This window comes from Gymnoscopelus microlampas (genome assembly GCF_963454915.1).
Source record: "Gymnoscopelus microlampas genome assembly, chromosome: 11".
Taxonomy (NCBI): Eukaryota; Metazoa; Chordata; class Actinopteri; order Myctophiformes; family Myctophidae; genus Gymnoscopelus; species Gymnoscopelus microlampas.
In genome coordinates, this window is record NC_139948.1 from 2,160,884 (window position 1) to 2,188,039 (window position 27,156).

A 27,156-nucleotide genomic window follows, 5' to 3' on the forward strand; every position below is an offset into this window, starting at 1 on the left:
TTGAAAACTTTAGTTACTAGTTACTTTTCAAATATAAATGATTATATTATGAAACATACATTAACCACTTTAGCCCTATTTTATACATAGGCTATTTGAAAATAGCCGATCTACAAGCTCTCAACGGTCGCATCGCGACGCGTTGAGAGCTTGTAGATCTGCTATTTTCAAATATTTTAGTACTTTTACTTTTGATACTTTAAGTACATTTTGATGCCAATACTTTTGTACTTTTACTCAAGTAAATTTTTAATTCTGGAGTATTTCTATATTGCAGTATCGGTACTTTTACTTAAGTAAAGAATTTGAGTACTTTTTCCACCACTGCATCCAACATACATGCGGCATCCAACATACAGAGCACACTGCTAGCACCGGTTTAAAAAAAAGAAAAAAGACGCACATTCCATAGGCTAAACCAATGCATTTTGTCATCGCATCGCACACTGCTCTACACACTCGCACAGACACAAGCACGCAGAGATTTAGCTATTTTATGGATAGATATAGGCTATTAGATGTCATTAATTTATTTACCGCAATATTTCACCCACGGTTTATCCGATATTAATTAATAATTATATTTGATTGACCCAAACCCACCCAAACCGCAGTTCGCAGCAATGTGTCTGGGTTTGAGAGGCTATGATTGATGTAAACTTAAAGTGTAGCTCTGTTCGGGATTACTGAACAAAGGTGGATGATGAAAGATAACGGGGACAATATCAATATGGATGTATAAGTTAACTTTAACTGCGTCACTTCAGAGGAAACTATGGAGCAACTTCACACCCCTGTTTACACACCCCTGGAATCCATTAGAATGGTGGAAATAACAGCCAAAGTGAGTACATATAGACCTTTCCTAAAACTGTCCCATTTATTATACCCATGTGCTACTGTATGTCAGTGTACCACCGCCCAGCCCTGTGGTCGACCAGCTGGAGGTCCATGGGTGCCCGTTGTGGCAACATGATGTAATTCATTATTTGGGAGCAGCCGGTGTGTACCAATAGTATAAATATTTTAAATGGCTTTAAGTTTAATACTATTCCGGATCTGACTAATATGACACGCTTATTGTTAACACAATAGGCTACAAATTAATATAAAAATGTATTTGGATAAATAAAATAAAAAAGAAGGAAAACAAGCCCAATGTGGCTTATAATAATCAGACCAGGCAACAGTGCAGACGGGGAGATAGGCTAGAGCATATATTGGATCTGGGATGACGGCTAGCGCAGTCTTCTCTTAAAGGCAATGGCTTCTGGCACGGTGATTGGTTTTATCATTGTAACGCCCAAACCACACCTATGGGGGGGGTGGGGTACCACAGAATACCAAATTTTGCGGGGCAACGCCTCTTGCCTAGTCCGCAATCCGTAATTAGCGGTTTGTTCAAATTTCACACAGAATAGAGCCCATAGTGCCTTCCTGAGGTTCTGACCAAAAGGCAAAATGTGCCTTCATCGGAGTGAGACTGTGTTGCACACAGCAGATCGTGTTCTAACTTAAACACTTGTTTGAACTCCCAGCCTGACAAATAAGACAATAATAATTCGCTGCAACCACTGTTGTCAAACATTGCAAATAATAATTTGCCAAATGTATAATACAAAATAAAATGAACTGCACTACATGAAGCTCCCTGACTGAAACCATGTGACTAACATGTGGTGGAAATCTCATATCAAGTCCCCTATAACAGTGGTTCTCAAACCTTCTCCCCGAATTAATAGGTATTTGGCCATGGACCCCCTACTGAAAATATGTTTCCAGTATGTTTTAATATGGAAATATATATCACCTGCTTGCTCCTGTGTGTGTGTGTGTGTGTGTGTGTGTGTGTGTGTGTGTGTGTGTGTGTGTGTGTGTGTGCGCGCGCGCGCGTGGACGTGCACACGTGTCTGTCTGTCTGTGCGTGCGTGCGTGCATGCGTGCGTGCGTGCGTACGTGCGTGCGTGCGTGCGTGCGTTGAACACATTAACATTTGGGCTTGTACAAAACAGAGCAGTCACACTAGCCTGATTATCAGCCTGAAGCTGCGTGGAGCTTCAGTCTGAAATTGGCTACAGTGTCCGCGATTACAAGGGGGAGGGGATACAAATTTCCCTAAACCAATAACAAGAGATCCATGGATCCGCCTACATCTGACATCATCGCACAGCTTGCTTTAGCAGATATTTGCTGATTGGCTTGTCGTTACACCCACCCCCACCTCCGACTCTCATTGGATGGTACTTTTTTTATCGAATAAGTCCTAGGTTCAACACCAGACCAAGAGGGGCGGTCCACTCAGAGAATGGGCGGGGTCTATGGTCTGGAACCAGGTTACAGTCACACAGAAGTCAAGGAGTCAAGATGTCCCGTGATAGGGACATTGTTGCTAGACTGTCCTGTTTGTTACAACGCAGCCTCTCCAGATGTATCAGTGATACAAACTCATGAAGCCATCTATCGAAACAAGGAACAATGGAAGTCTTCCACTCTTTCCACTCTGTTAAAATAATTCTATTTCCAGCACAACTGCTCGAAATAATATACTCCATGGCAGCAGAAAGGGACAACAATGTTGTAATGTATAACCCGGTAGTAATTATGGGCTAATAATACAGGAGAACAGGACGTAATATGTCATAATAATAATTTAATTGACGTAGATCTATGTCCTTGGCAGCCAATGTGCTTTACTCATAACAGAGTAAAGAAAAGAAAAGAAAAAACAAAGTTTCAATGGCTTGAGCTCCAACAGGCCGCCGTGGTGGTTTGTGAACTGATTGTGTGTGTTCAGGTAGTAAGAAGAGGATGAGCACCGTTATTCAGGCCCAGATATAGTGATCGTGGGAGTTCTCCAAATAACTGGGGAACGCTCCTGATTTGCCTAAATGCAAATGTGTGTCTGTAATCATGGTGCTCTGCTTCTAGAGCAGGGCTGGTGATTGACCGGCAGGTGGGCTTTGACGTCCAACAGGGAAACAATGTCATATAGGTATACAGGGACCAGGGTTGCCTGGCTCCAGCCCCTGAATCGCTAGCCTCTCATTCAGGGTCTGGTGGGGTTTTCTCGGTTGAAAATCTAACCAGTGGCCCGGTCCAATTGAGATCGGGATAATCCAGTATGAACCAATGTTCAGTCCCACTTTGTCCACGCCCCCATCTCAGAAAACTGCTGCACCGAGAGGGCTTTCAGACTGAATGGCAACCACAATACGGATTCTAATACATCTATAGAATCCGACTTAAAGTCTGACTTTTCCCAGAACCCTCCTTGAATAGTGACAGTGTGTGTGAGTGTGTGTGGGGGGGGGGGCAGTCCCTTCTCCATGTGTTGCTGTCGCTCCAGAGTTTAAACTCCGGTCACCGTCTTATCATGGTCTGTGTAAACAAACCACCAGGCTCAGTGGCCTTGTGCTTAAAGTGGCGTGAGATTGGGGGGTGTTGGAGTTCAATTCTCCGGCCGGGTCATACCAAAGAATATACAAAATGACTCAGCATCAAGGCTTGTAATGGGGGTATAAGTCCCTGCCACATACTAGCGTCATATCCAGGGGTTGAACTTGTAGGCAGATGGGCAACATGGCTAGGCAAGGCTTACTTACAGTGACACAAGGTTTGTTTTTATGTCTTGGAAATAATGTAAGGCAGATGATAATTTGTGTGTCTGAATGGGAAAACCGTTTTGCTAATAACAAAAATAAGGAGAGAATTTTGGGTTAATTACACACTGCACATAGTTCAGTCACACTAAATAGATATGTGAGTCTTACATAAAGGATACTAGTTCAGTTCATAATAAAATAATAAATGATTTTTTTTTTTCATTGAACCTTTATTTAGAATTATCTGAGAGATCATTGAGGGAGACCCTAATGCCGATGTTGATAGCAATCAGTTAAAACAGTTGCATACAAGTAATGAATGGCTATTAAGTAAATTCCTAAAATGGTTGTGTCTGTCTGTCTGTCTGTCTGTCTGTCTGTCTGTCTGTCTGCCTGCATGCCTGCCTGCCTGCCTGCCTGCCTGCCTGCCTGCCTGCCTGCGTGCGTGCGTGCGTGCGTGCGTGTGTGTGTGTGTCGCGATAATAATTCAGCTCTGTTCATCAAATAGTTCAAACATCAGTTCATTCAGCGAAAATTAAACATCAAGTATTACACAACACAAAGTATTATAACTTGGCTGTATGACCTATTTGTGTCATTGATTAAGTCATATTTGAAAGATTCATAACACTTGGTGAGAGAACATGTTCTGGTCGGGAATCAAACTGGTGGCCTTTTGATCCACAGCTCCTCTATGCTGCTATGTAAGGTGTCATGTTTAGACATTATTTCTCAAACTAACAGAAACTCAGTCATATAACTTCTGATGGGCAACAGAGTAAATTCACTTCCTTTTCACTGAATTCTTCAATTTATCATTTTTTTTCGTCTTTCTGTCTACATCCCCCCCCATCCCTTCAGTTATAATAAGGGTAATAATAATAATAATAATAATAATAATATCTAGGATTGCGTCCACATGGTCCAGTTGACACTATTTGGAGGCCAAAAGAAAACATCCAGTTTAAACTTATCTTTTTTTTTTTTCATATGAGGACCTAATTTTTTATACCTAAATAAATAAAAAGCTTTCAACAAAACTATAAAAAACTGGTCAAACATTGGCCAAATTGTCAAATAATACAAGCAGGCTTTTTTTATTCCTGGAAAGTTAGCAGGCTATAATAGAAGCTATTGTTCTTGCATTCATATTTTTTTTTTATGAAATCATGTTTGAAATTACACAGTTGAGACACAGACTGAGTAGACTGGTACCATATGAGCATTAGTGAGGACCAATTATATGAAGATGAAAATGGGTGAAGTTGTCCTTTGAATAGAATGACAAACCACTCTAGCTGGGGATTTCTTTTTTGTTGCTTTTGTTATACTAGAGTCAACCTATGGCTCAAGTGTTGTAGCCTAGTAAAGCCTATAACACTTGAACCAGCTTGCGCTGTAAACATGTACTTCCTCCACTGCTGTGCTGTGCCTGAATTCCAGTAAGCGTGGCAGCGTTGCTATAGATGTTGGGCCATGTTCCAAATGTCCGTCATAATCTCACTCCCCCTTCACTTGAACCCTCATTCCCTTGTTGTTTTCCGTGCTGCCAGAAGATGACACCAGATAATCTGTTTTCAAACAGCTGGCAATACAAAGTACATTTGAATTTCAGAATGGCACTGTTGATGGCTGAGCCATAATGCACCCTATACAAATAAACAACAAGAGCACTTAGGAACTATGCACGAAAAGGAATTTCACCCACTTTTTTACTTCTGTAAACCTGTTATGTGACAATAAAGCTGATTCTGATTCTGATTCTGATTTGTAGTGAAATTCCAATGTTTAAATAAATACATGGATTGGCAGCCTAGAATATGAATATGTATTAGAAAATACATTTACAACGTTGTGATTGCTGCTGATTTTTGATAAACGCTATGGAAAAGTGTTTCTTTGCACATTTGTAAATGGAAGCACACAGTACAGCCAATATATGTTTCCTGAATATTGATTTATTTTCTTTTTTTCACAGACAATGAAAAGATGAAAATGCATTGACATTATGCTTTTCAAAAACTAAAACAGACTTAATGGGAGGGATACATTAAAGCATTTTCAGTAGTCAATGTGCAACCGCACCTCATCTTCCCACAATCCCACTATGGGACATGAACCTTTATGTTATACTTAGGGTCACCTATTCTGAATGTAATATTATTCAGTGCTGCCATATTCTAGCAGCACTGAGAACACCAAGGGAATAGTGTTCAAGTGAAGGGGGAGTGAAATTCTGACAGAGAGTTGGAAAAATAACACCTGTTACAACCAGCAGACACAGATGATCACAGCCACTCTAGACCAGCATTCCCAACCTGTGGCTGCATTGGGGTTTTAACTCTAGTGCTTATTCTTGTTGTGAAGAAACCCTGGGTTGTGTGTATTTAACATGTGTGTGCCTTGTGTGCGCTCTTGGTGGCGGTGAAACCTTTCTCCTCACTCCCTGACTCCCTGCCTCCCTCCTGTGTGCAAGGACACCTTTCGTACCCCTGCTACTGTAGGCTATTGTCATTTTAACCCTTTTCGATACACTTTCATACATTTTGTAGTACATATTAAATAGCTATTTGTAATTAATAAATACATATATTTCTAACCTCTTTTTCCAGCAAGTATTATAGCTACTTTATTCTGCCTTGAATTATAAATAAAACAATTATTCTTTGTAAACTGGAAACACACGTCTCTGCTCCTCCTTATTATCATCAAACCTGTGGTTCGGTATTCAATGCACATTGTGCATTATATGGTATTCTCTGGGCGAAACTCCCAGTGTGGCGTAGTCCGGTATTCTGTTCCGCGCCTATTGCCACGCACGCACGCACGCACGCACGCACGCACGCACGCACGCACGCACGCACGCACACACACACACACACACACACACACACAGACACAGACACACAGACACAGACACACACACACAGACACTCATATGGGGATAGATATAAGAAACAGGAAACATGTCTAACTGTTCTAGGCTTACTGCACAGTTCTTTGTGGTCGCAACCCTCCCCCTCCCCCTCTCTCGTCTGAATACAACCAACCAACATCCATCCTTAAGTTTTCCATCAGTGTGTGGAGAACAGAGTTGTAGCAGCGATGCAGACCAGATATGTACTGTTTTATTATGTTCACTGTAAACATTTAGTGTAATATGTATGTTATGTTCACTGTAAATCTGCTATTTTCACAATATTTTGCTGTGGAACCGAGTCAAACTAAATGTAATGCCTCAACTCCTACAATTCCAAATGCTTGTCAGGGTGGGGGGGTCCCCAGTTCAAATATTTGAGAAGGTTGAGAACAACTGACATAGGCTATACTGCTAGAGGAAAACAAATGCAATTCTACAATAAAGTTAAAGTATATTTCCAGTAAATTTTCATTAAGTGGCATACTGGTAAACAGTAGTCCTCAGCAGCATATAGGAGACATGTTAGCGTATATTGCACTTGTTGTCTCCGCCAGGGCGAAAGGCAAACTGTAGCGTTTGACTGTACTCGTGCTGTTTTTACATTTCTGCCTAATAAAATACTCAATCAATCAATCCATTTGTAACTCAGAGATTATTCCACACCGAAAACAGTCTGTCTTCCACTGGACAAGTCAGTGTCCGCTGAACTTGTTGCCTTCTTAAATCAGGAGTCCAAAGGCATACGCTGTGTTCCCATGCAGTCTGAGGTGTTACTGTCTTTTAGAAGAATATTGACGTCGCTAAACCTTCCCTTTAAAGTCACGTCAAATGTTTCAATGTAATTGTGATAAGACGGTTCATCATCTCTAAATTGTGTCTTCTTTGGTTGAATTATGATAGAATCGTCTGCAGGGGAAGTGGACAGGGTGTATTCTAGGTTGGGGATTAGTTTGCATGGAGGGTTTTCAATGTAAATCTCTTGTCCATGTATGCTCCTCCTTTCACGGAGGAGTAGTTCACGCAGCACAACATTCCCAGGTAGCAACAATACTTTCAGTTTTGACTTGGGATCATCGTCAATCGGTGGTGTATAGAACAGTAACACCAATGCGTTGATGGGATTGATTATGTCATCATCCTTGACATTACCCAAGCCAGAAAACCCAGTTACATTTATGATTACATGAGTTTCTGTTTTAGAAGCCTTCGGTTCCAAGGGACTGCCCTGTAGGTCACGTCTCCCTCTGCCTCCATCTGAAATACCAAGCCAGTCACGTTGCATTGGAACATTCCTGCTTGGGTGCAATGGAAGCAGTAGCTTTCCTTGTTTTCTACAACAACGATATCAGGTGTCATTTTTGTGTTTTGTCCAGTAATATAACATTGTTATAGCTGTTAGACCGCTTTGCTCTGGAACTTGCCTTGTTCTCTATACATGGAATTTGGTTCAGTGATGGTAAGCTGCGAGAAAGAGGCAGGGAGCTGTTCCAATGTCCTGCATGGGTGCAGTGGAACCAGTAGCTCTGTGTTTTCTACCGTGTTCTCTTTTGTAATGTTCTGTGTTTTGTCCAATAATATAACATCATTCAAATTGTGGGACCGATTTGCTCTGAAACTTCCCTTGTTCTCTATAATTTGGCTCAATGTGGGTAAGCTGTAAGAACGAGGCAGGGAGCTGGATTCTCCGTCCCTACAACAACTGAAACATGCATTTTGATCAGCTTCATCATGGAGCTCCAATAATTGATGCAGAGAGGTGACTGACACTGCAGGTTGGTCTGTGGTTGACAAACCACAGTCTGTGTCACATAACATAGTCTTTTCTGGTGAATGCTGGAAAGACTCTTGTGATACAGATGGGGAAGACAACAAGGGGGGGATGGGAGCACACTTTAGCAACAGAGGGACACCTGTTAAATGTAACCCATTTCCCGTAGAGCATGTTTGGACACAAAGCATATTGGGACAAGTAACATTTTCCTGAATGCTGTGGTGGAGTCATGGCAAATGATTGGTCCCTAATGTTATGCCCCAGTCTAGGGGTGCCTGAGACACAACATGAATATGTTCCCGCCTTCCCCAACTCCCAAGTAGCCACACAAAGGGTTGAAGTGCAAAATGTAACAATGGTTTATTTACAAATATATAAAGTAATAACAAAAGAGTAACATAAACTGGGGTCATAAGGGTGTAGAAGTCACTGAGGAACTAAAGTAACAAATCAAAAGTACTAACTGAAAAGTAATATATCTTACCTATCAAAATAACCAATAATACAATAGCTTACCTTCCTATCATAAACAATAAGCATAAGAATCAATCACCTCAGGATCAACTTATATCAACTGAAAATAACTTAGGTCAAATCATAGAACTCATAAGTAAGAAAACATAAGGTGTGGTGGCCAGTTGGAAGCAGAGGAAGACGGGCTCCTGCCCCCTGCGTGCTGCACTGAGATCTGTGCTCCTCTTATATAGGGAGCCTCCACCCTATTTGCCACTTGGAAGGCAGCACTCCTGTGAGCTCCCCACCAATCACTGTCCGGCTTGGATGAGCGCCCCACCAATCGCCTTCCGGGAATGGCACACCTGAATTTGCATACATTCCTTTCATCTCCACCATCTCACCTCTGACACACAGACACTTCCACATTAGGACCAACTCATAATAATAACCTCAAATACGACCCCAGTAGTAACACCTTAAAAAAAGAGAACAGAGAAAATCTAATCAAATCATATTTATTAATAAACATGAATACACATGAACCAAATAAGACGTTCTACAGTGTCACTGCCACGTGATTCCTGGTTCTTTGGCAATGTTTTAACATGCCTAGCCTCAATGGTGAACAACCAGGAGATGGCACCAAATGCCAATGACCATGCAACATACCTCCCTGATTAGTGTTCCCAGTCTGGCCTTGTACAAACATAATTGAAAAGCATTCAGAATCAGCATCCTTTGTAATAGGCTTTCCTGTCATTGCCCTGTGTCTTTAAACATAAAGCTCCATAGGAGCACAAATAATCCAAAATAGTACAAAATAATATTGGCATTCATTTAAGCCTATATATGTACTGTCATATCTCATGTGAGTAGCAAGTACTGTACTCGACTTTTCCGCCAAAAATTAGAACGTTACATAGCGCAAACTGTACAGGAAAATAGGCCATGTGAGAACGCCTCTCCTACTGCACAAATGCACAAATGCTGTATTTTATATTGTGTTTTTTTAGTAACAGTGTCCTGTCACTAACTGCGTGGCATAACATACAGCAGGGCCCAGCAAGCAGGCGTGATTCAGCCAGTGGAGACAGTCGGGGGCGGGGTTTGCCAACCGGTACCGTACGTTCCCAAATCACACGGCAGGGCCATGCAGTCATGCCTTATATTCGGATTAGTGGGGCGGCTCCCTATGGTTATTAGGATGCTAATTAGGATAGGTGGGGCTTCTACCTATGGCAATTATGATTAATTGGCACACCCCTTCAAGTTACGAGAACATAGTTACAAAGAATTCTGTCTTTTAAGAACGTTTCATGAGTCTGAATCGACTTCTCTTAGGAATTCACTTCGGAGGACATTTAAGAAGAAAACTTACGAAGGTATTGGTGAATTATGCCCATGTTTTTTTTTTTTTTAGATAAAGGCATTTATTTTCACATAATTTTTATTGAAGAAGTCAGTTTTACAGAAAGATAAACAATGACAGAACTCTTCTAATTTTCTGTGAAAAAACAAACGCACAAGACAAAACACGAACCCCCCCCTCCCAACAATCACAAGAAAGTAAATTACAGGGTATTAAAAAGTACAGAAAAGAGGGCAAAAAGTGGAAAAGGAGAGAGAAAAAAAAAAGACAAAAACAAAAGCAAAACCTGAGAAAAAGAAAATAAAACTCAGCCAAAAGAGTATCCGAGTAGATGACATGACAGCATGTATTATACAAACAAGGCACAGAGAAAGCTCAACCCACACCGTTCTCAAACACTTGAGGGGTCACCTCGAGCACGGGCTCCGTCGCAGGAGACCGAGATAAAGGCATTTAAAGATCCCGGTAGCCATAGACGCCATCTTGACAATGATGCCTTTCAGGAATGTATATTATCCTATATTTTAGTATGCTATTTAACATTCCCAATACTACCAGAATTCATTGAAAAAACCTTTTGTATCAATTTGTTGAGGGTTAAGTGATATTATTTTAATATCCTGTCAAGTATATACCCCCAAAGTGCACATCTACATTGAGAACAGGCCCTGGAATGGAATATATTCCTCAGAAATATCACTCAAGAAATTTGTAAAATTGTATTTTAAAGTTGATTCAAGCAGCACATTTTGACTCGGAATTCATCATTATTCATGTCACTATGTTTTAGGATGTACGTTGTTATGCAACACTGTCACAATGAAAAGTTGTTTGTGGTCTCCAGGAAGAATAGCTGCTGTTATGCTGCAGCTAATGGTGGATAAAAAACATGTTCTTAAATGTCATAAATCTTCATTCAGGTTGTGGATTGGCCTCGGCTGTGATGCAGATGACCCTCGTTTCCATGATGATGATGAAGATGGGTCTGTGCTCGTGTACAAGTGAAGACCTGATACAGTATATACATGGTTGAATATAGCAGATCTACAAGCTCACAACATGACATGCTATGATGCATTGTGAACTTGTAGATCTGCTATTTTCGGTGCATGACAGTCAGCGCACAACCAAGTAGGAGGTGATGGATGCAAACTGATTTAATAGAGGTGGAGTTTTCACAAAACAAAGTGGCGATATTATGTTTGTTTAATTCAATCTATTGATGCTGAGTTGTATTTGTGTTCTATACTGTATGTATTTCTTCATAATAGTTGAACTAATCCATTAATGTTGACATGGAGAAGGACTTGCAGTAAATAATGTCTTTTATTAACCTTCGTTTGGTCTTCGGGTCGTTGTCAAATTTTAACAGAAAAACTAAATACACCTCTATGAAACTTATTCTGCTTGGCTGATTTACTGTGTTAAACATGTGATATGATAATGGTACATTTCATGCATTTACACCCCTATTTGTGTTTGAAGAGATTTGGTGAAGAGGGAAAAGCCAAGTGCAGGGCCCTGAGACACCCCAGTCAATGCAGTTGTGTACGGTTTAAATCAGGGGTCTTCAACAGGGGGTCCGGGACTCCTAGGGGGTCCTCAGAGTTACTACAGGGGGACCACCAAATCTTTGTGTGATTGGAAACTTTTTTTTTTTTGGTTTGTTTTACATTAACCACTTGAACCCTAGAATCCCTATTCTGAGGGGAACATTAGCAGAAAATCGCCGATCTACAAGCTCCCAACATCTCGTGCCACGGGGCGGTTGTGAGTTTGTAGATCGTGAACGTGGGGAGGGACATTGAGTTTGGTCATGATGACCGACACACACACTCACACACTGCCTGGATGCCAAAGCCTAACCTGTGCCCCGAATTTCGGTACAAAGTATCGCTATAGTCATGTGATGAAGACGGATGTGACCGATATTTCACATTCCATCCTACTTGGCTAACATTAGCCTCGGAAACCCATGACAAAATGCCTCAAATCCTGAACGCAGCATGCAATTTCTGTCAAAATTTGCACGCACATTCCCACTAGGCCGAGGAAGAAATGCCACCCTTTTCACATTGGCCTGTTAAAGCGCCACCAGCAGGTCTAATTTAGCAAAACACATTTGTGGAACAAAATGCCTCAAATCATGAATGCAGTGTCTGATTGCCGTGAAAGGCCGAAGAAGAAATGGCACCCTTTTCACATTAACCTATTATAGCCCCACCAGGAGGCCACAATAACCTACCTGACTTGGCGGAGACCTGTGCTCCGAGGAGCACCTTTTCTAGTTTTTAGCGGTGCCAACCGCTCTACACTTGACTTTGTCCGTACAGTATGTCCGTATCAGCACGGCGTATGAGCACGGGATGAGCACGGCAAAGAACCAACACATACAAACACACGCACACGCACACTAGGGCTGCACGATATACCGTTATCGTATCGTTATCGCGGTATGAACGTGCGCGATGTCCGTATCGCAAAAGGCAACGATATCGGCGATATAAATCCCCCCCGCTCGTCCACTGCTAAAGCGAGCAACATCCCTTTATTTTAGCCAGTCAATAAAGCACCGCTCCGTTTCTCTCTATCTCTCTCTCTCTCTCTCTCTCTTTCATGCGCCTGTGTGTGTGTGTGTGTGTGTGTGTGTGTGTGTGTGTGTGTGTGTGTGTGTGTGTGTGTGTGTGTGTGTGTGTGTGTGTGCGTGTGTGTGTGCGCTGTGTTTGTGTGACGAGCATACATGCGTGTGTCAGGAGGAGCTGCAGTCACTCGCCTCTCATTGAAAATGAATTGCTACGCGTCGTCTGAAATGTCAAACAAGCTGCCTAAAGCCTTCTGTATGAAAAGCTTGACTGTTTATGTCCATTCGTCGGATTGACGTTCGTTTTATTGAACTCAATGATTTTCCCCGACTTGTCTTTCACTTATAATGTCCGTCAAGCATAGAGTTACGTCAAGTCAAACGAGAGTAACACTTGATTCCGGACGGTTGGCCTTCAAAATAAGAGCGTATGTCCCGTTTTACTTTCGGTCAGAGAAATTCAAAATAAGAGTGATACTGACTTGCTTTTTTTTTTTAAAGAAGAAGAATGCTCAGTTTTCATTGTTGCTACACTTAGAATATCAAATAAAAAGTGTGAACCAAAAAAATAGGATACTTAAAGTTAAGAGTGATACTGACTTGTTATAGACATTCAGTTTTTTGAAGAATGCTTAGTTTTCAATGTTGCTACACTTAGAATATCAAATAACAAGTGTGGGAACCCAATAGCACTTAAAATTAAGAGTGATATTGACAGTTTTTTAAAAATAATTTGACGTTGCAACACTTAAAATATAGAATATGACATTTTAAAAGTAATATCGTATATCGTATCGATATCGCAATATTTGCCATAAATATCGTGATATGAATTTTTGGCCATATCGTGCAGCCCTAACGCACACACACACACACACACACACACACACACACACACACACACACACACACACACACACACACACACACACACACACACACACACACGAACTTGGAGCTTGCCTATGCCATCTCTCCTCTCATTGGCCACACGTGCCACTGGTTATCAAAGAGGGGTCCAGGGACCCCCAGCGTATGTTATGTCCGTCCGCCCGTTTAGAGCACCGGATTTTAAACCAATAGGGACAAACTTTAATTACTTAAGCCCCGCCCCCTCTGTCTGCCCATTGGCTGGGCTTTAAACAGCCATTATTCCAGTTTGCAGCATGCTACCAAGTACCAATTTGGTAAGTGGACTCAGACCACCAATAGGGATGAACTGAAATGAGTTACGCCCCGCCCCAAAGGCACCGCTTCCTTCACACAGGGTGTGATTTTTAATATTTTTGGGGGGAAATTGAAAAAAACGAAATACAATAAAACAGTGTTCAACAATGTCCACAAACACAGTATAAACAACGTAGAGTCCTCTTCCTTACTTCCTTCACAGTAGTGTGTCCTATAGGGAGGTTTCCTGTTAGTAAACATGAGAGGAATATGACCGCGCAGCTGCGGGGGGAAGCCTATGGGTGCGTTTGGAAATTACGCACCGGAGCACACTCGCCTATTAGTTTGTATTGGCCAGTGCGCTCACTGCCGCTCAGGGCTGTATTTTCGAACGCGCCTTTCCCCCACTGACCCCCAGGCATGCGCAGATTGCGCATTCTGCTCTGTGATGACGTCGCGCGGAAATCCGTCTATATGGAGTTATACAACCTGGGCTGGGTTGAGGATATAAACCCGACCCTCCAAACCTTTGACCAGCGCATTATTCTTCATGCTGTGGATTCATTTGGACCACCGCGGGAGATCGGACATTTAATCCTCCCAACACACACCAGCCTTCATCCATTAATGTTTATTATTCATTCATCAATGATCACTCCATAAATGTTCAGATCAGTGGCGTAAACACACCTTTTTCCGCATGGGTTTTCAGATCAAAAGGGCCCCCCTGGACCGCTTTGTCAACGGCGATAGTTCTGTCTTCTTTCACTTTCTCCACGCCGTTTGGTGCCAAGAGGAACTAAAACAAATGTAAATCTTCGCCAGCAGGGGATCCCCCTTGTGGTGAAATCCCGCGTATGGGTTTTCATAACCCAGCAACTCATATGCAAATTACGCCACTGGTTCAGATCATTGCCTAAAATTTCTCATTTAACCTGAGTCACGGCAGCCCGTGACTCAAGGGGGAATACATGATTGCTTTATTAGTGTAAACTAGAACGCGCACTGCACTGTTTAGAGAATATTTAAGAGGGTGTTATTTAAATGACGCTCGATTTCCGCCGTGACATTTATCAAGGCTCCGACCAAATGTACGCTAGGATTGGCTATATAGGATCCTGTGATAAATGTGACTTGGACGTTGGTGTACGGCCGAATTTATGGAAAAATATGAGCCGTTTTTTACGCTCCATTGATAAATGAGGGCCTGTGTTCCTTCAGTTTTCCAGGACTTGCGAGCCAAGATGACTGTTTGAATGTTCAATGTTACTGATATTAAAACTGATCATTTAAATCTCCCCAGCTGTAAATGTCATTGGCTGTTAAAGTCTTGTTCGCTAAACTACACTACAGTATTTCAGAATGCTCTCAAATATGTGTGGAGGCATGTACTGTATATTCATTATTATGCGTGCCACTATTCAAACAAGTGTATTTGTGTGTGAATGAATCAGGAAAACAACTCCCAAAATGTTGGACCTATCAGCGCCAAATATTTCCCCAGTATGTGAACAACAGTTGCATTGATTAATAATTGTTTGTATATGCATTCTGAGAGAGAGAGAGAGAGAGAGAGAGAGAGAGAGAGAGAGAGAGAGAGAGAGAGAGAGAGAGAGAGAGACAGACAGACAGACAGACAGACAGACAGACAGACAGACAGACAGACAGACAGACAGACAGACAGACAGACAGACAGACAGACAGACAGACAGACAGACAGACAGACAGACAGACAGACAGACAGACAGACAGACAGACAGACAGACACACACACACACACACACACACACACACACACAGAGCTGTTTCTTGACTTACACTGAAGAAGAGTCTATGAGGGTTTATTTGTCACTCACTTCAACTTATACAGGTAGACACAGTGAAATGTTAGTGTGGCACATGAAATGTTTCAAAAATATTATTCATTTTGTATGTGTGTCCATGTTGGGGAGGCAGTATATATATATATATATATATATATATATATATATATATATATATATATATATATATATATATATACATATATACATACATACATACATACATACATACATACATATATATATATATATATATAATGCCCTACAAAGGCACAGTGCAGAGAGAGCTGCGGTTCAAAAGTACAGGAAAGACACAGTTTAACCGTCTGTAAAAAATAACTGCAGCAATAGGTGAAGTGCAAAAAGGGGGGGGGGGGGTGCAAAAAAAGGGAGTGGATTAATTTTGTACAAGCTTTAGAATATATATGATTTTTTTTTTTTTTTTAAAACAAAACACAAATGCAAAAAAAAAAAGGTGTTAGTCATCAGTAGATACATCACTATATCATAAAGGCCAAAATCAACATGAACCAGACAGACGTCCCTGTCTCTGCTTCACCACCCAGAGATGTTCCAGGATGAAAGGAGTGAAACATCAGTGAAGGCTGGTGACCCTGCAGCACCATGGCACTGGAGGAGGTGTGTCAGGCAGCAATGCCCAGCAAGTGGTCCCACTTGTGCTTATATCTAATTTATTATTATTACATACACCAAGCAATGTAGAAATAGGTTCTTATTAATATCAGTATGTAAACATGTTCTCCTGTCCCACTGAAAAGTTTGAATGAACTGATTTGAAAGATTCAATAAACTGAGAAGAACAACAATGCACATGACATAGTGTGAGCTTGTAGATCTGCTATTTTGGCGCGTGACACCGGCGTGCACCAAATTATAAATCAAGCCCAAAGTTTATCTATGAGACATCTCTCATACTCATCACATCAGTGTCTGCCTGGCTGGGAGCTATAGGCCTACTCATGGTGTCAGTGTCATATCCTGAAGAGGGCGCTATGGGTCCAAAATATGAAGTCAGCCAATCAGAGACCTTGGCAGGTGACCAGCAGTATAAACTTCCTGTTTCAGACGGTGTTCCACCACTCACTGGAACAGAAGACAACAGACAGCAAGACATTTACAACGATAATAAAAACACACCTGGATGTGAAAACCCTGCAGCCCAGCACAACATCTCTACATGTCTCTGTTCCTCACATATGAACCATGATGTCATTTTGACCTTTGACCTTAAACGTTAATACTCTCTTCAAGAAAGCCTACTGATCATTCCCTCCAGTTTTCATGAAAATCCACTCGTCCATTCTTGTTATGTTATGCAACGACGCATGCATGCACGCACATACCCACACACATTTTAGTAAGTAATTAATGTCCACATAAGAGGATAAAAGTAAGACTCACTTGGTTCTTGTGGCTCCATCACCACAAACTTCAACATCCTCTCTATCACCTCCTCCTCTCTCTTCTTCCATTCTTCTCGTGTTAAAGTTTTCTTTCCTGTCAGTCTTTGAAACAGTGTCTTCTGTCGTGTCTCATGTGATGAAGACGAAGGTCCAAAGTATCCTCTGTAAGAAGACTGAAACACAACAGTGTACATTAATACAGGATCCATCAAATGTCATAAAACAATAAACTTGAGCTTGTGCAGATATTGTAATAACATTTCAATACATGTTATAACTTCAATGAAAGCTCATATGGTTGTAAATGTATGTAACTGTAATGTTTAGACCAGAGCGTGACTAATGTTTAACCATTGTGACCATTATCGACAGGTAAGAGAAGGAATATTCACTGATATGTCATTCTTGAAAAAAATATCATCCTGATACATCAGCCAGATAGTATATCAATCATCTGTACTTAAATCTGATATATCTTTTATATACAGCCAACAATGGAAAAATATGATAAAATATTCTAACCAAAGCTCTTGGTTATCAACTCTTGGTTATCAACTGACTATTACTGTACATAAATAAACATCACACACATGTTTAACCAAATGTAATAAAATATTAATAAAGACGTAAGAGCGAGGAAAAAGGAACAAATATTACTGTGTTCTTACAATGATCATGTATCATGGAGAAATAATATAAATTATGATACAAAATAAATCCATTACAAGGATCATGTATCATATAAAATATACAGCAAATAAATAAGAATAAACATGAGTGTGATTGATGTCAAATTAAGTTTCAGCTATGAAACATCTTCCTCTCTCTCACTTACATCAGTGTCTGCCAGGCTGGAAACTTCACTCATGGTGTCAAATTCTGAAGAGCGTGTTCCACCACTCACTGGAACAGAAGACAACAGACAGAAAGACATTTACAATGATATGAAACATTATGTCATTTTGACCTTGACCTCTTCCACACAAAAGTTTATCTTTTCATGGCAGCCTACTGATCATTCCCTACAAGAAAATACACCCATCCATTCTTATGTAATTTGTATACACAAACGCGTACGCACACACACACACACACACACACACACACACACACACACACACACACACACACACACACACACACACACACACACACACACACACACACACACACACACACACACACAAACACACACACACACACACACACACACACACACACACGCGTGCACATGCATACACACACACAAGCGCACACGCGTGCACACACACACACACACACACACACACACACACACACACACACACACACACACACACACACACACGCGCGCATGGACACACACAATTACTAGATCATTGCTGTCGGGCAGAAGCTGTATCTCCATATTTCAACTTTTTCCTAAATGAATGCCCTAAGTAGTGAGTAAATAGTGTGTCCGTTGACTTTATAAATGTTGAACCAATACAAAATATTAACAAGCTAGTGAGTAAATAATAATAACTACCCATTTAATCAGGGTATGTTTTTCCATTTCCTGAAAAGTAACAGTATTGGACATACAAGGTTTCCACCTGACATGATGATATGCTGTAAACAGGATATTGATACTCACTGCTTGGAGGAAGAGACTTGGAGAAGCTTGGAGGATGCAATGGATTGCTGTTCCTTCTCCTGACAGCTGGTAGGGTTGATTCTACTGGCTCCTTCATCACAGACTTAAAAAAAACAACGTAGTTGACAATAAAAAAAACTTTGTTTTATTATTGTTTATCTATGAAGATACTATAAAACATCTTCATCTCTCACTCTTACATCAGTATCAGTCTGGGTAGGAGCTTCGCTCATGGTGTCATATCCTGAAGAGCGTGTTCCACCACTCACTGGAACAGAAGACAACAGACAGCAAGACATTTACAATGATAATAAAAACTCACCTGGATGTGAAAAAAAAAAAAACTTGACCTCTTACACGCAAAAGTTCATCATGTCGCGCGCGCGCGCACACACACACACACACACACACACACACACACACACACACACACACACACACACACACACACACACACACACACACACACACACACACACACACACACACACACACACACGTACACACACACAATGACAATATGCTGCAGACAGGATATTGATACTCACTACTCGGAGGATGCAGTATGCTCTTCCTTCTCCTGACAGCTGGCAGGGTTGGTTCTTCTGGCTCCGTCACCACAGACTTCAACATCCTCTCTATCATCTCCTGCTCTCTCTTCTTCCATTGTTCTTCTGTTCTTCCTTTCAGCCTTTTAATCAGTGGCATCTGTCCAAAGTGTCCTCTGTCCCTCATCACCATGTCTTCTATTTTCTCCATCAGCTTTTCTACTTCTGAAGTGTCCCAGTTGATGAACGGGAGAACATGGTATCTGTAGCCACATTTCTCCAGGATCCACCTCAGAGGTTCTCCTTCAGACTCTATGTACTCCTCAACACGTCTCTCTGCCAGCCAATGTCCCCATGTGAACAGAACCAGAGTGTGTCTCCAGACTCTGTCCCCCATTAGCTCCATGTGTTCCTCCACTGATCTCCTGTCAGCTTCAGAGAAACTAGACCTGACATCAACAGTCAACAGGACAGCATGGAGTTCAGGAGAACACAGAGTCACACCGTGTAGAAGGACGTCTTTGATCTTCTGTGATGGAGGTGTAGTCGACCAGTCTGGACAGTTCACCACACTCACTTTTCTTCCAGCAACTCGTCTCTGTTCTCTGACACATCCTATCAGTTTAGTCTGGGTTTTAAACTCCTGGAATATGAAGTTTACTGTATGTTAGTCATAATAATCAAAACATTCACTCTATTCTCACTCAAGCTTACCAGAAATGAACTCACTGAATGTATTATTCTTCATCACTTTGCCTAACAGTGCCACAGTAACATGGGATTCATTTTGTGCCATAATCTGACTTCTGAAACTGAAAAAAGCTCTAAAAGTTGAAACTCTGTGTTTGAAAGGTTGACGTACAGGTGTGCATACGTTAATTTGACATTCTATCTTCTCTACAGGGGATGTTCAGAGCACTTTATTAGAGCATCATTACTCAACTTTCATTTGTAGTTGAGTAATATTTGACCAGGAGTATCAGTATAAATACAAGTGACAGTTAACTAGGGTTGCAAAAAGTATGAAATATTTCTGTAGCTTTTATTGTCAACTACTTTTTTAATTAATCAAATAATTGAGTTGTTCAGATTAGTTTTTATGTAAAGAAATGTTATATATCACCGAATTGATTAACCATTTAAGGGTTATTTTATACTTCATCACGTAACAGTATCGTGCAAAGATAGTGAAAATAGCAAATTTACTAGCTCACAACGTGTTGCGATGCGTTGTGACCTTGTAGATCGGCTATTTTTAAACTTTCAATAGTTTATTTTTTAAGTTTTTGAAACTTTAAACCTATAATGACATTATCAAAATAGGTAATGATTATTAATGTATTCTTTTATTTAATAATCGATTATCGATTATTTATTATATTATTAAAACAAAAAAAGGATTAGTTTGCTGTTGTTACTGTATAGCCCTACTGTTAGCTAAAACAATGGTTCTCAAAGTGGGGTCCGGGGCCCCCCAGGGGTCCCTGAGGGGGTTCTAGGGGGTACCCAATGGGAACCGAATGGGACCTTATGGGTCTGTAACTCAGAGAGTGTACAAATGCAACCAAATGAACCCACACGGGACCATTTGGTTCCATTTGTACACTCTCAGAGTTAAATGAACACTGACGATTTTACTGTGTAGATGGGGTTCCAGAGATTAAAAAATGCCAACAAACGAGGGACAGTGGTCTAATGCATATCAAAGTGTGGCTCCTTGAAGTTAAAATGGTTCAGAATCACTGCTAAAGCTATAATAATCTTCCCTTCTGGGGTCCCTGCCATATCTTTTCAAATGTCCACGGACTAATATGTATCGTTTTGGGGGTCCTTGACATGAAAAAGCTTGAGAACCACCCAGAGCCGGTCCACCCTATACGCACACTACGCAGGTTGCGTAGGGCCCCGCCTACCCGCCGATCAAATTCGGGTGGCGCCATTTTTTCGCCGCCGCCGCCCTTTTCTGTATCCTGCTTAGGGCCCCTGTGGAGTCTAAACCGGCACTGGAACCACCGAGCTAACACACAGTCATGGTTTGCATTAACACTGGCATGACTGGGGTTTCATTATCCTACACACAGCCTGCTAAACGGTCAATTTGGTCAAGAAATCAAGCTCTGCTATTGGTTCCTGTCTCACCTCTTTGGACCAGACTGACTGACACCTTCTCACCCACCCAGTGGGGGGTTCCATTGTCTTTTAAATAGCCATTCAACTCCACCCTGCTCAGTCAGTTAGCTCACTCACTCACATGTTGTTGCAGGCAGAAACATTTTAAAAAGTAGTAATTTAGTAGTAATGGTAACTGCAGATTCTGTAAAATGTTTATAAAAAAAGCGTATAAAACAGTGCAATCTGTAGCGGCACATTAAACTCTTGAGGGAAACATGGAGCCTATATGAACGCTGAAGCCACTGTCTAATTACGTGACTATCTCCATTGTCCAAAACACATGGATATCTCTTGACAAACCAATATTATATTATATAATATTCACATTATTGTCTGAGCGTAAAGCTCTCATTCTATCAGCTGTCCACGCTGACAGAAGCGTCTCCTCTCCTCCTGCCTGTCAGCGTAACAAGAGAACACATCGCTATGTTCCACACATGTGCTCATTCCTGCTACTCCTGCGCTAAATATCTGATCTACAAACATAAAACAGTCGCTGGCTGACGAGCCCTCTGCTTGTAGATCGGATATGTTTGCGCAGCATTGGGTTGCCAAATTCTGCGAGAGAAATAAGCAGCCAGGTCTATGAAAATGTTACTGCATGCGTTGTGCCCTGACAAAACAGTGAGACATGAAACCATTGTGGGGTTTATAGCCGAGGCTAATTTGCAACCCCAGTCCCTGGTTAGACCTTTCTATATAAATATTCACCTAATAAAAAAAAAATTACGAAAGGACATGGAGCTCTAATCTAAACAAGTATGAAAATATATTTATATCTGCAAAGTAACTAAAGTTTTCAAATAATTGTAGTGGAGTAAAAATACAAGATTTGCCTCTGAGCTGTAGTGGAGTAGAAAATTATTACCATTATAATGTAATTATATATATCATTATAATAATAATAATAATAATAATAATAGAAAGACGCCCAAAGTCGCTTATAATAAGCAGACATGGCAACATAGAATAGTTGCGCAGCAGCAAGTCTGCTGTCTACGGGCCGCTCTGTGGGGGGTCTCGAGGTGTAAAGTGCTCTAGGGAGGGGGAGAGAGGGGGAGAGCGATCAATTTAGCCGAAATAAAACGGCTGGGATGGGATACATGGTATGTATTTCATATTTATAATGAGTTAAAAAAAAAAAAAAAAACGGAAATGGTTTGAAACATATATTTAGGAAAAGTCATGAAAGGGGAACTTTCTCAGAGCTTCCTGAGAGAAGTTAAGCCACTTTCAATTCTCAAAATCGGTCCCATTGATTGCTTAGTCACGCGAGTGTTAAAGATTACAGACATGATGAGAATCTACATGTGTTGGACTCCATGTTCATTTGAAAATGAACATCTGTGTGTTTTGATCACTGACAGTCCATTGATCACATGATCAATGAACATTCATGATAGCATATACTTTTACATTATCTTCAGAAAACATATTTGATCACTTTACTGTTTACTTACTTTGAGTGAAGTCATTCATTATAACATCACATTCATATAATATTACTCACCTTGAATGGAGTTTCTTCAAACACAGCCTTCTGCAGTATGTGATTTCCAGCTCTGCTCCTCTGATACTGTTCTCCACCAACCAACATCACCTTCACATCTGGTAGACTCTGATGTTCTCCTGACACGCACGCACGCACGCACGCACGCACGCACGCACGCACGCACGCACGCACGCACGCACGCACGCACGCGTGCGCACGCACACACACACACACACACACACACACACACACACACACACACACACACACACACACACACACACACACACACACACACACACACACACCATTAGTTCACTTTACACACAGATTGTGGTTTGGATTCAGAGATCCAGCTAAATTAGTTATTACATACATGTATAACAATTCTGACTAAACTGACCACAGAACAGTAAAAAATAATGTATCAATAATGTGAACTTATACTGAGTAAATACATGAATTAAATCACCAATGTGTCAATCTGTTGGTCATTAGATCAGTTCAATGGAGGAAGAAGTACTCAGATATTTTACTTGTGTAAAAGTAGAAATACCACAGTGTACAAATACTGTTAAAAGTAAAAGTCCTGCATAGAAAATTTGACTTAGTAAAACTACAAAAGTATTGGATCAAAACACTAAAAGTAAAATGACTCATTATGTAAAATGGCCCATATCAGAATAATAAATATATGTTTATTGCATTATAATTATTGATGCTTTAATGTGTGTCTGGTAAAGGAGGAGATTATTTTACTTTAATACTGCTACCCCTCATCATTATACTGTAGTCCTATTTTATCTTAATCTAATAATGCTCCATGTAATTGGTTACTTTCGACCAATGGATCCGTTATAACAGCGGTCTTCAATGTTTTTCAGGCCAAGGACCCCTTAGCTGATAGAGAAATGAAGCAGGGACCCCCAATACATGATACAATTATGCTAAAGATTAAACGTTGTCATAGATTTCATCGATAGCTTCATAGATTAGTTTGACAGCACTATCATCAATGTTGTGTAAATTAATGTTTGTTTATACAATATATTGGATTCATGTTAATGCGTATTTTCAGACATTTAACCACTTAAACCCTCAATACTGAGTAAACTTGACCTGTGACTCTTTGGCTAATGTTCCCCTCAAAATAGGGATGCTAGGGATCAAGTGGTTAATGTAAAAAAAAAAAAAAGTTCCAATCACATACATATTTGGCTTGTAGTATATCTGACCCCCTAGGGGTCCCGGACACCCTGTTGAGGATCCATGTGTTGTAACATTAAGCTTCATTTGTACAGCCTCTTTTTATATAGAATGTGCACAATATTGAGAATATACATTATTAATCAACATAAAAATTGTCAAGGACAGAGAGGCAGACACACACACACACACACACACACACACACACACACACACACACACACACACACACACACACACACACACACACACACACACACACACACACACACACACACACACTATGGCGCTCGTTCCGTGCCACGTCAAACCTTGACGTGTCACATGAACGTGTTATTTCTTTTTAATGCGTGCGTGCGTGCGTGCGTGTGTGCGTGCGTTCTGCGCATACACTACACGAAAGCAAGCTTGGCGTGTTGCATCAGCGTGTGAACGTGTCGTGTAATGTGACTTGTTTTTTTTTAATGCGTGCGTGCGTGCGTGCGTGTGTGCGTGCGTTCAGCGCAGAAAGCAGGTGTGATTATGTGGTGTGCTGCACCGCATCATGTGAACGCCTGATATATGTGCTGCATCGCGTTGTGTGATCGTGTAGCCTAAAAAATATAAATGCATGTATCCAGGTTAGTGGCATTGATACAATTTAGATATTAATATTTGTTTCTAAATACCCCGCATTAAATTAACTAAATAGCCTAATAATAATAAATAAATAATATTGTTTCGCCATTCGCCATTGTAAGCTATATCTTTATCTATATCAGCTGCAGCTCCGCCAGAGCAATATTACTGAAGTTTTCGGTATCGTTTGTTCCCATTATTTATGTTATGTTATGGCCTCATTAATTCGAAAATGCGTCTTTTATTTATTCGGACAGCAGTCGTATTTTGCGGAAATTCGCTGGCGACTGCTAGACCTTTGACCAATCAAAATGCGTTTATGTATTCATTATGTATTCATCCCATCCAACTCCTGTTGAAGATGAGCGCATTGGTGCTCAAAGTGGGGTCCGGGGACACCCCTGGGGGGCAGTGATGCGCGGGTCAGTTTTTTTTTCATAACCCGCCCTGCCACGGAGCACAACAAAACAATATATAAATCAAGAGAGAGAGAGAGAGAGAGAGAGAGAGAGAGAGAGAGAGAGAGAGAGAGAGAATCAAAATGTACTTAAAGTATCAAAATGTACTTAAAGTACCAAAAGTAGAAAGTAGGCTATTCATTATGCAGAATGTCCCATTTCACAAATACAGATCTTGTATATATATAAGACTTCATTCAAATTTCTCCGTAATCCACACAAGTATGTTTATAAATACCAAGTTGTGACAGTTAAGTTATATCACCAGCCGATCAAAGAATACAATTTGAAACGCAAGTGACAGATTTTGGCTGAATTAACTCGCTTTGCGACTTGAGCCCCTCTCTCTCGCAGTGGTGTAAAGTAACTAAGTACATTTACTCAAGTACTGTAGGCCTACTTAAGTACAATCTTGAGGTAATTTTACTTTACTCCTACTCCACTACATCTTAGATGCAAATATTGTACTTTTTAGCCTACCCCACTATAATTATTTGAAAACTTTAGTTAGTAGCCTACTTTTTATATCTTGGACCGGTTATTATCACAAAACACACTTCAGCCCTAGCCATGGTTCACATGACGCTTGTATACAAGCGTCTACCTGGTGGGGGGCTGCCCGCCGGTTCGACCTCCCATTAGTTCGACCTCAGACCGGGTCGTACTATAGAGACGTCCTACAAGTCAATAATCCGACATCTCTTTAGTTCGACCCATCAGACTTTCAGACTAAAGGGAGGTCCTGCTGGTTCAACCTCCCGTTATTTCAACCACTGTCTGTATTCTGAATAAGGGGAAAACTTAATTAACTTATTATTACGGGGCCAGAGCTCAGCTCTGGACCTGTTTTGTTATTGGCAGTATTCTGTCACTTCTTCTGCCACTTTTCGCAGTTCTGGCTGAACCGTGCTGTCGCTTTTTACGAAACTCGGCCATACGGTAGATGGTGATGAAAAACGATCAAGAAATAATTCTCACAATCTTTCGACCAAAGGTGGCGCTATAGCACTCAATTGAAAATGCCAACTTTGAACAGGTACAACACATGCCCTGTTTGACCTACAGCCATGAAACTTGGATACACATATGCGTCTCCTCATGCTGGACAACTTTCACCCTTTGACTTTTGACCTCTGACCTTTAGATCTCCCACCATTTTGAATTATATGAAAAACAGTCATTGGCTCCTAACTTCTGCATTTTTTCACTTATGGAAAATCCGTTGGAAATTTTTGTAGGCAGAGGTCCAAAGTTCAAGTGTTAAACGTTTCGTGCAGATTGCTCAAAAATCCCAGGAGGAGATAGATTTGAACTATTACAGTTTTATGAAAATTATTCATCTGTGCCTAAAACATACATGCAGACTCACATTTCTTTGAAACTTTGCAGAAATGTACAGGGTCATTCCAAATATCACTGAAACCAATCTTACTCCAATTGGCCAAAAGGGGGCGCTATAGCAATTTTTTGAAAAGGCAGACTTTAAACAGGCATAAGTCATGCCTCGTTTGGCCGAAAGTCGTGAAACTTGCTTACACATGTGCCTTGACTCATGAGGAACACACGTATCGATTTGACCATTAAGCTCCGCCCTTAGATTTTCCGCAATTTTGAGCAGTTTGAAAAATACTTGTTTTTGCCAGTTCTGGCTTAACCGTGCATACGCTTTTTACGAAACTCGGCCATATGGTAGATGCTCATGAAAAACTACCAAGAAATAATTCTCACACTCATTCGTCAAAGGGTGGCGCTATAGCACTCAATTGAAAGTGCCAACTTTGAACAGGTACAACTCATGCCCTGTTTGACCTACAACCATGAAACTTCGATACACACATGCGTCTCTTCATGCCCGACAACTTTCGCGTTCTGACTTTTGACCTCTGACCTTTAGATCGCCCACCATTTTGAATTATATGAAAAACAGCCATTGG

General features: G+C 40.9%; 2 protein-coding genes across 2 annotated transcripts in view; one reads left to right on the forward strand and one right to left on the reverse strand.

The window, feature by feature from the left end:
• The window catches only part of rgs9a (regulator of G protein signaling 9a), a 514,629-nt gene that overhangs the window by 465,584 nt on the left and 21,889 nt on the right, over positions 1–27,156 (forward strand). The gene's annotated exons all lie outside the window — the stretch shown is intronic.
• LOC311055782 (uncharacterized protein) lies at positions 15,708–23,073 on the reverse strand (the record flags this gene model as incomplete). Its single annotated transcript, XM_084072049.1, has 7 exons — positions 22,959–23,073; positions 19,277–19,919; positions 18,929–18,996; positions 18,729–18,831; positions 17,949–18,016; positions 17,112–17,286; positions 15,708–15,727 (listed from the first exon to the last, which is right to left on the reverse strand). Exons 1-7 carry the CDS (start codon positions 23,043–23,045, stop codon positions 15,708–15,710), a joined length of 1,164 nt encoding a protein of 387 aa, XP_083928175.1. The 5' UTR covers positions 23,046–23,073.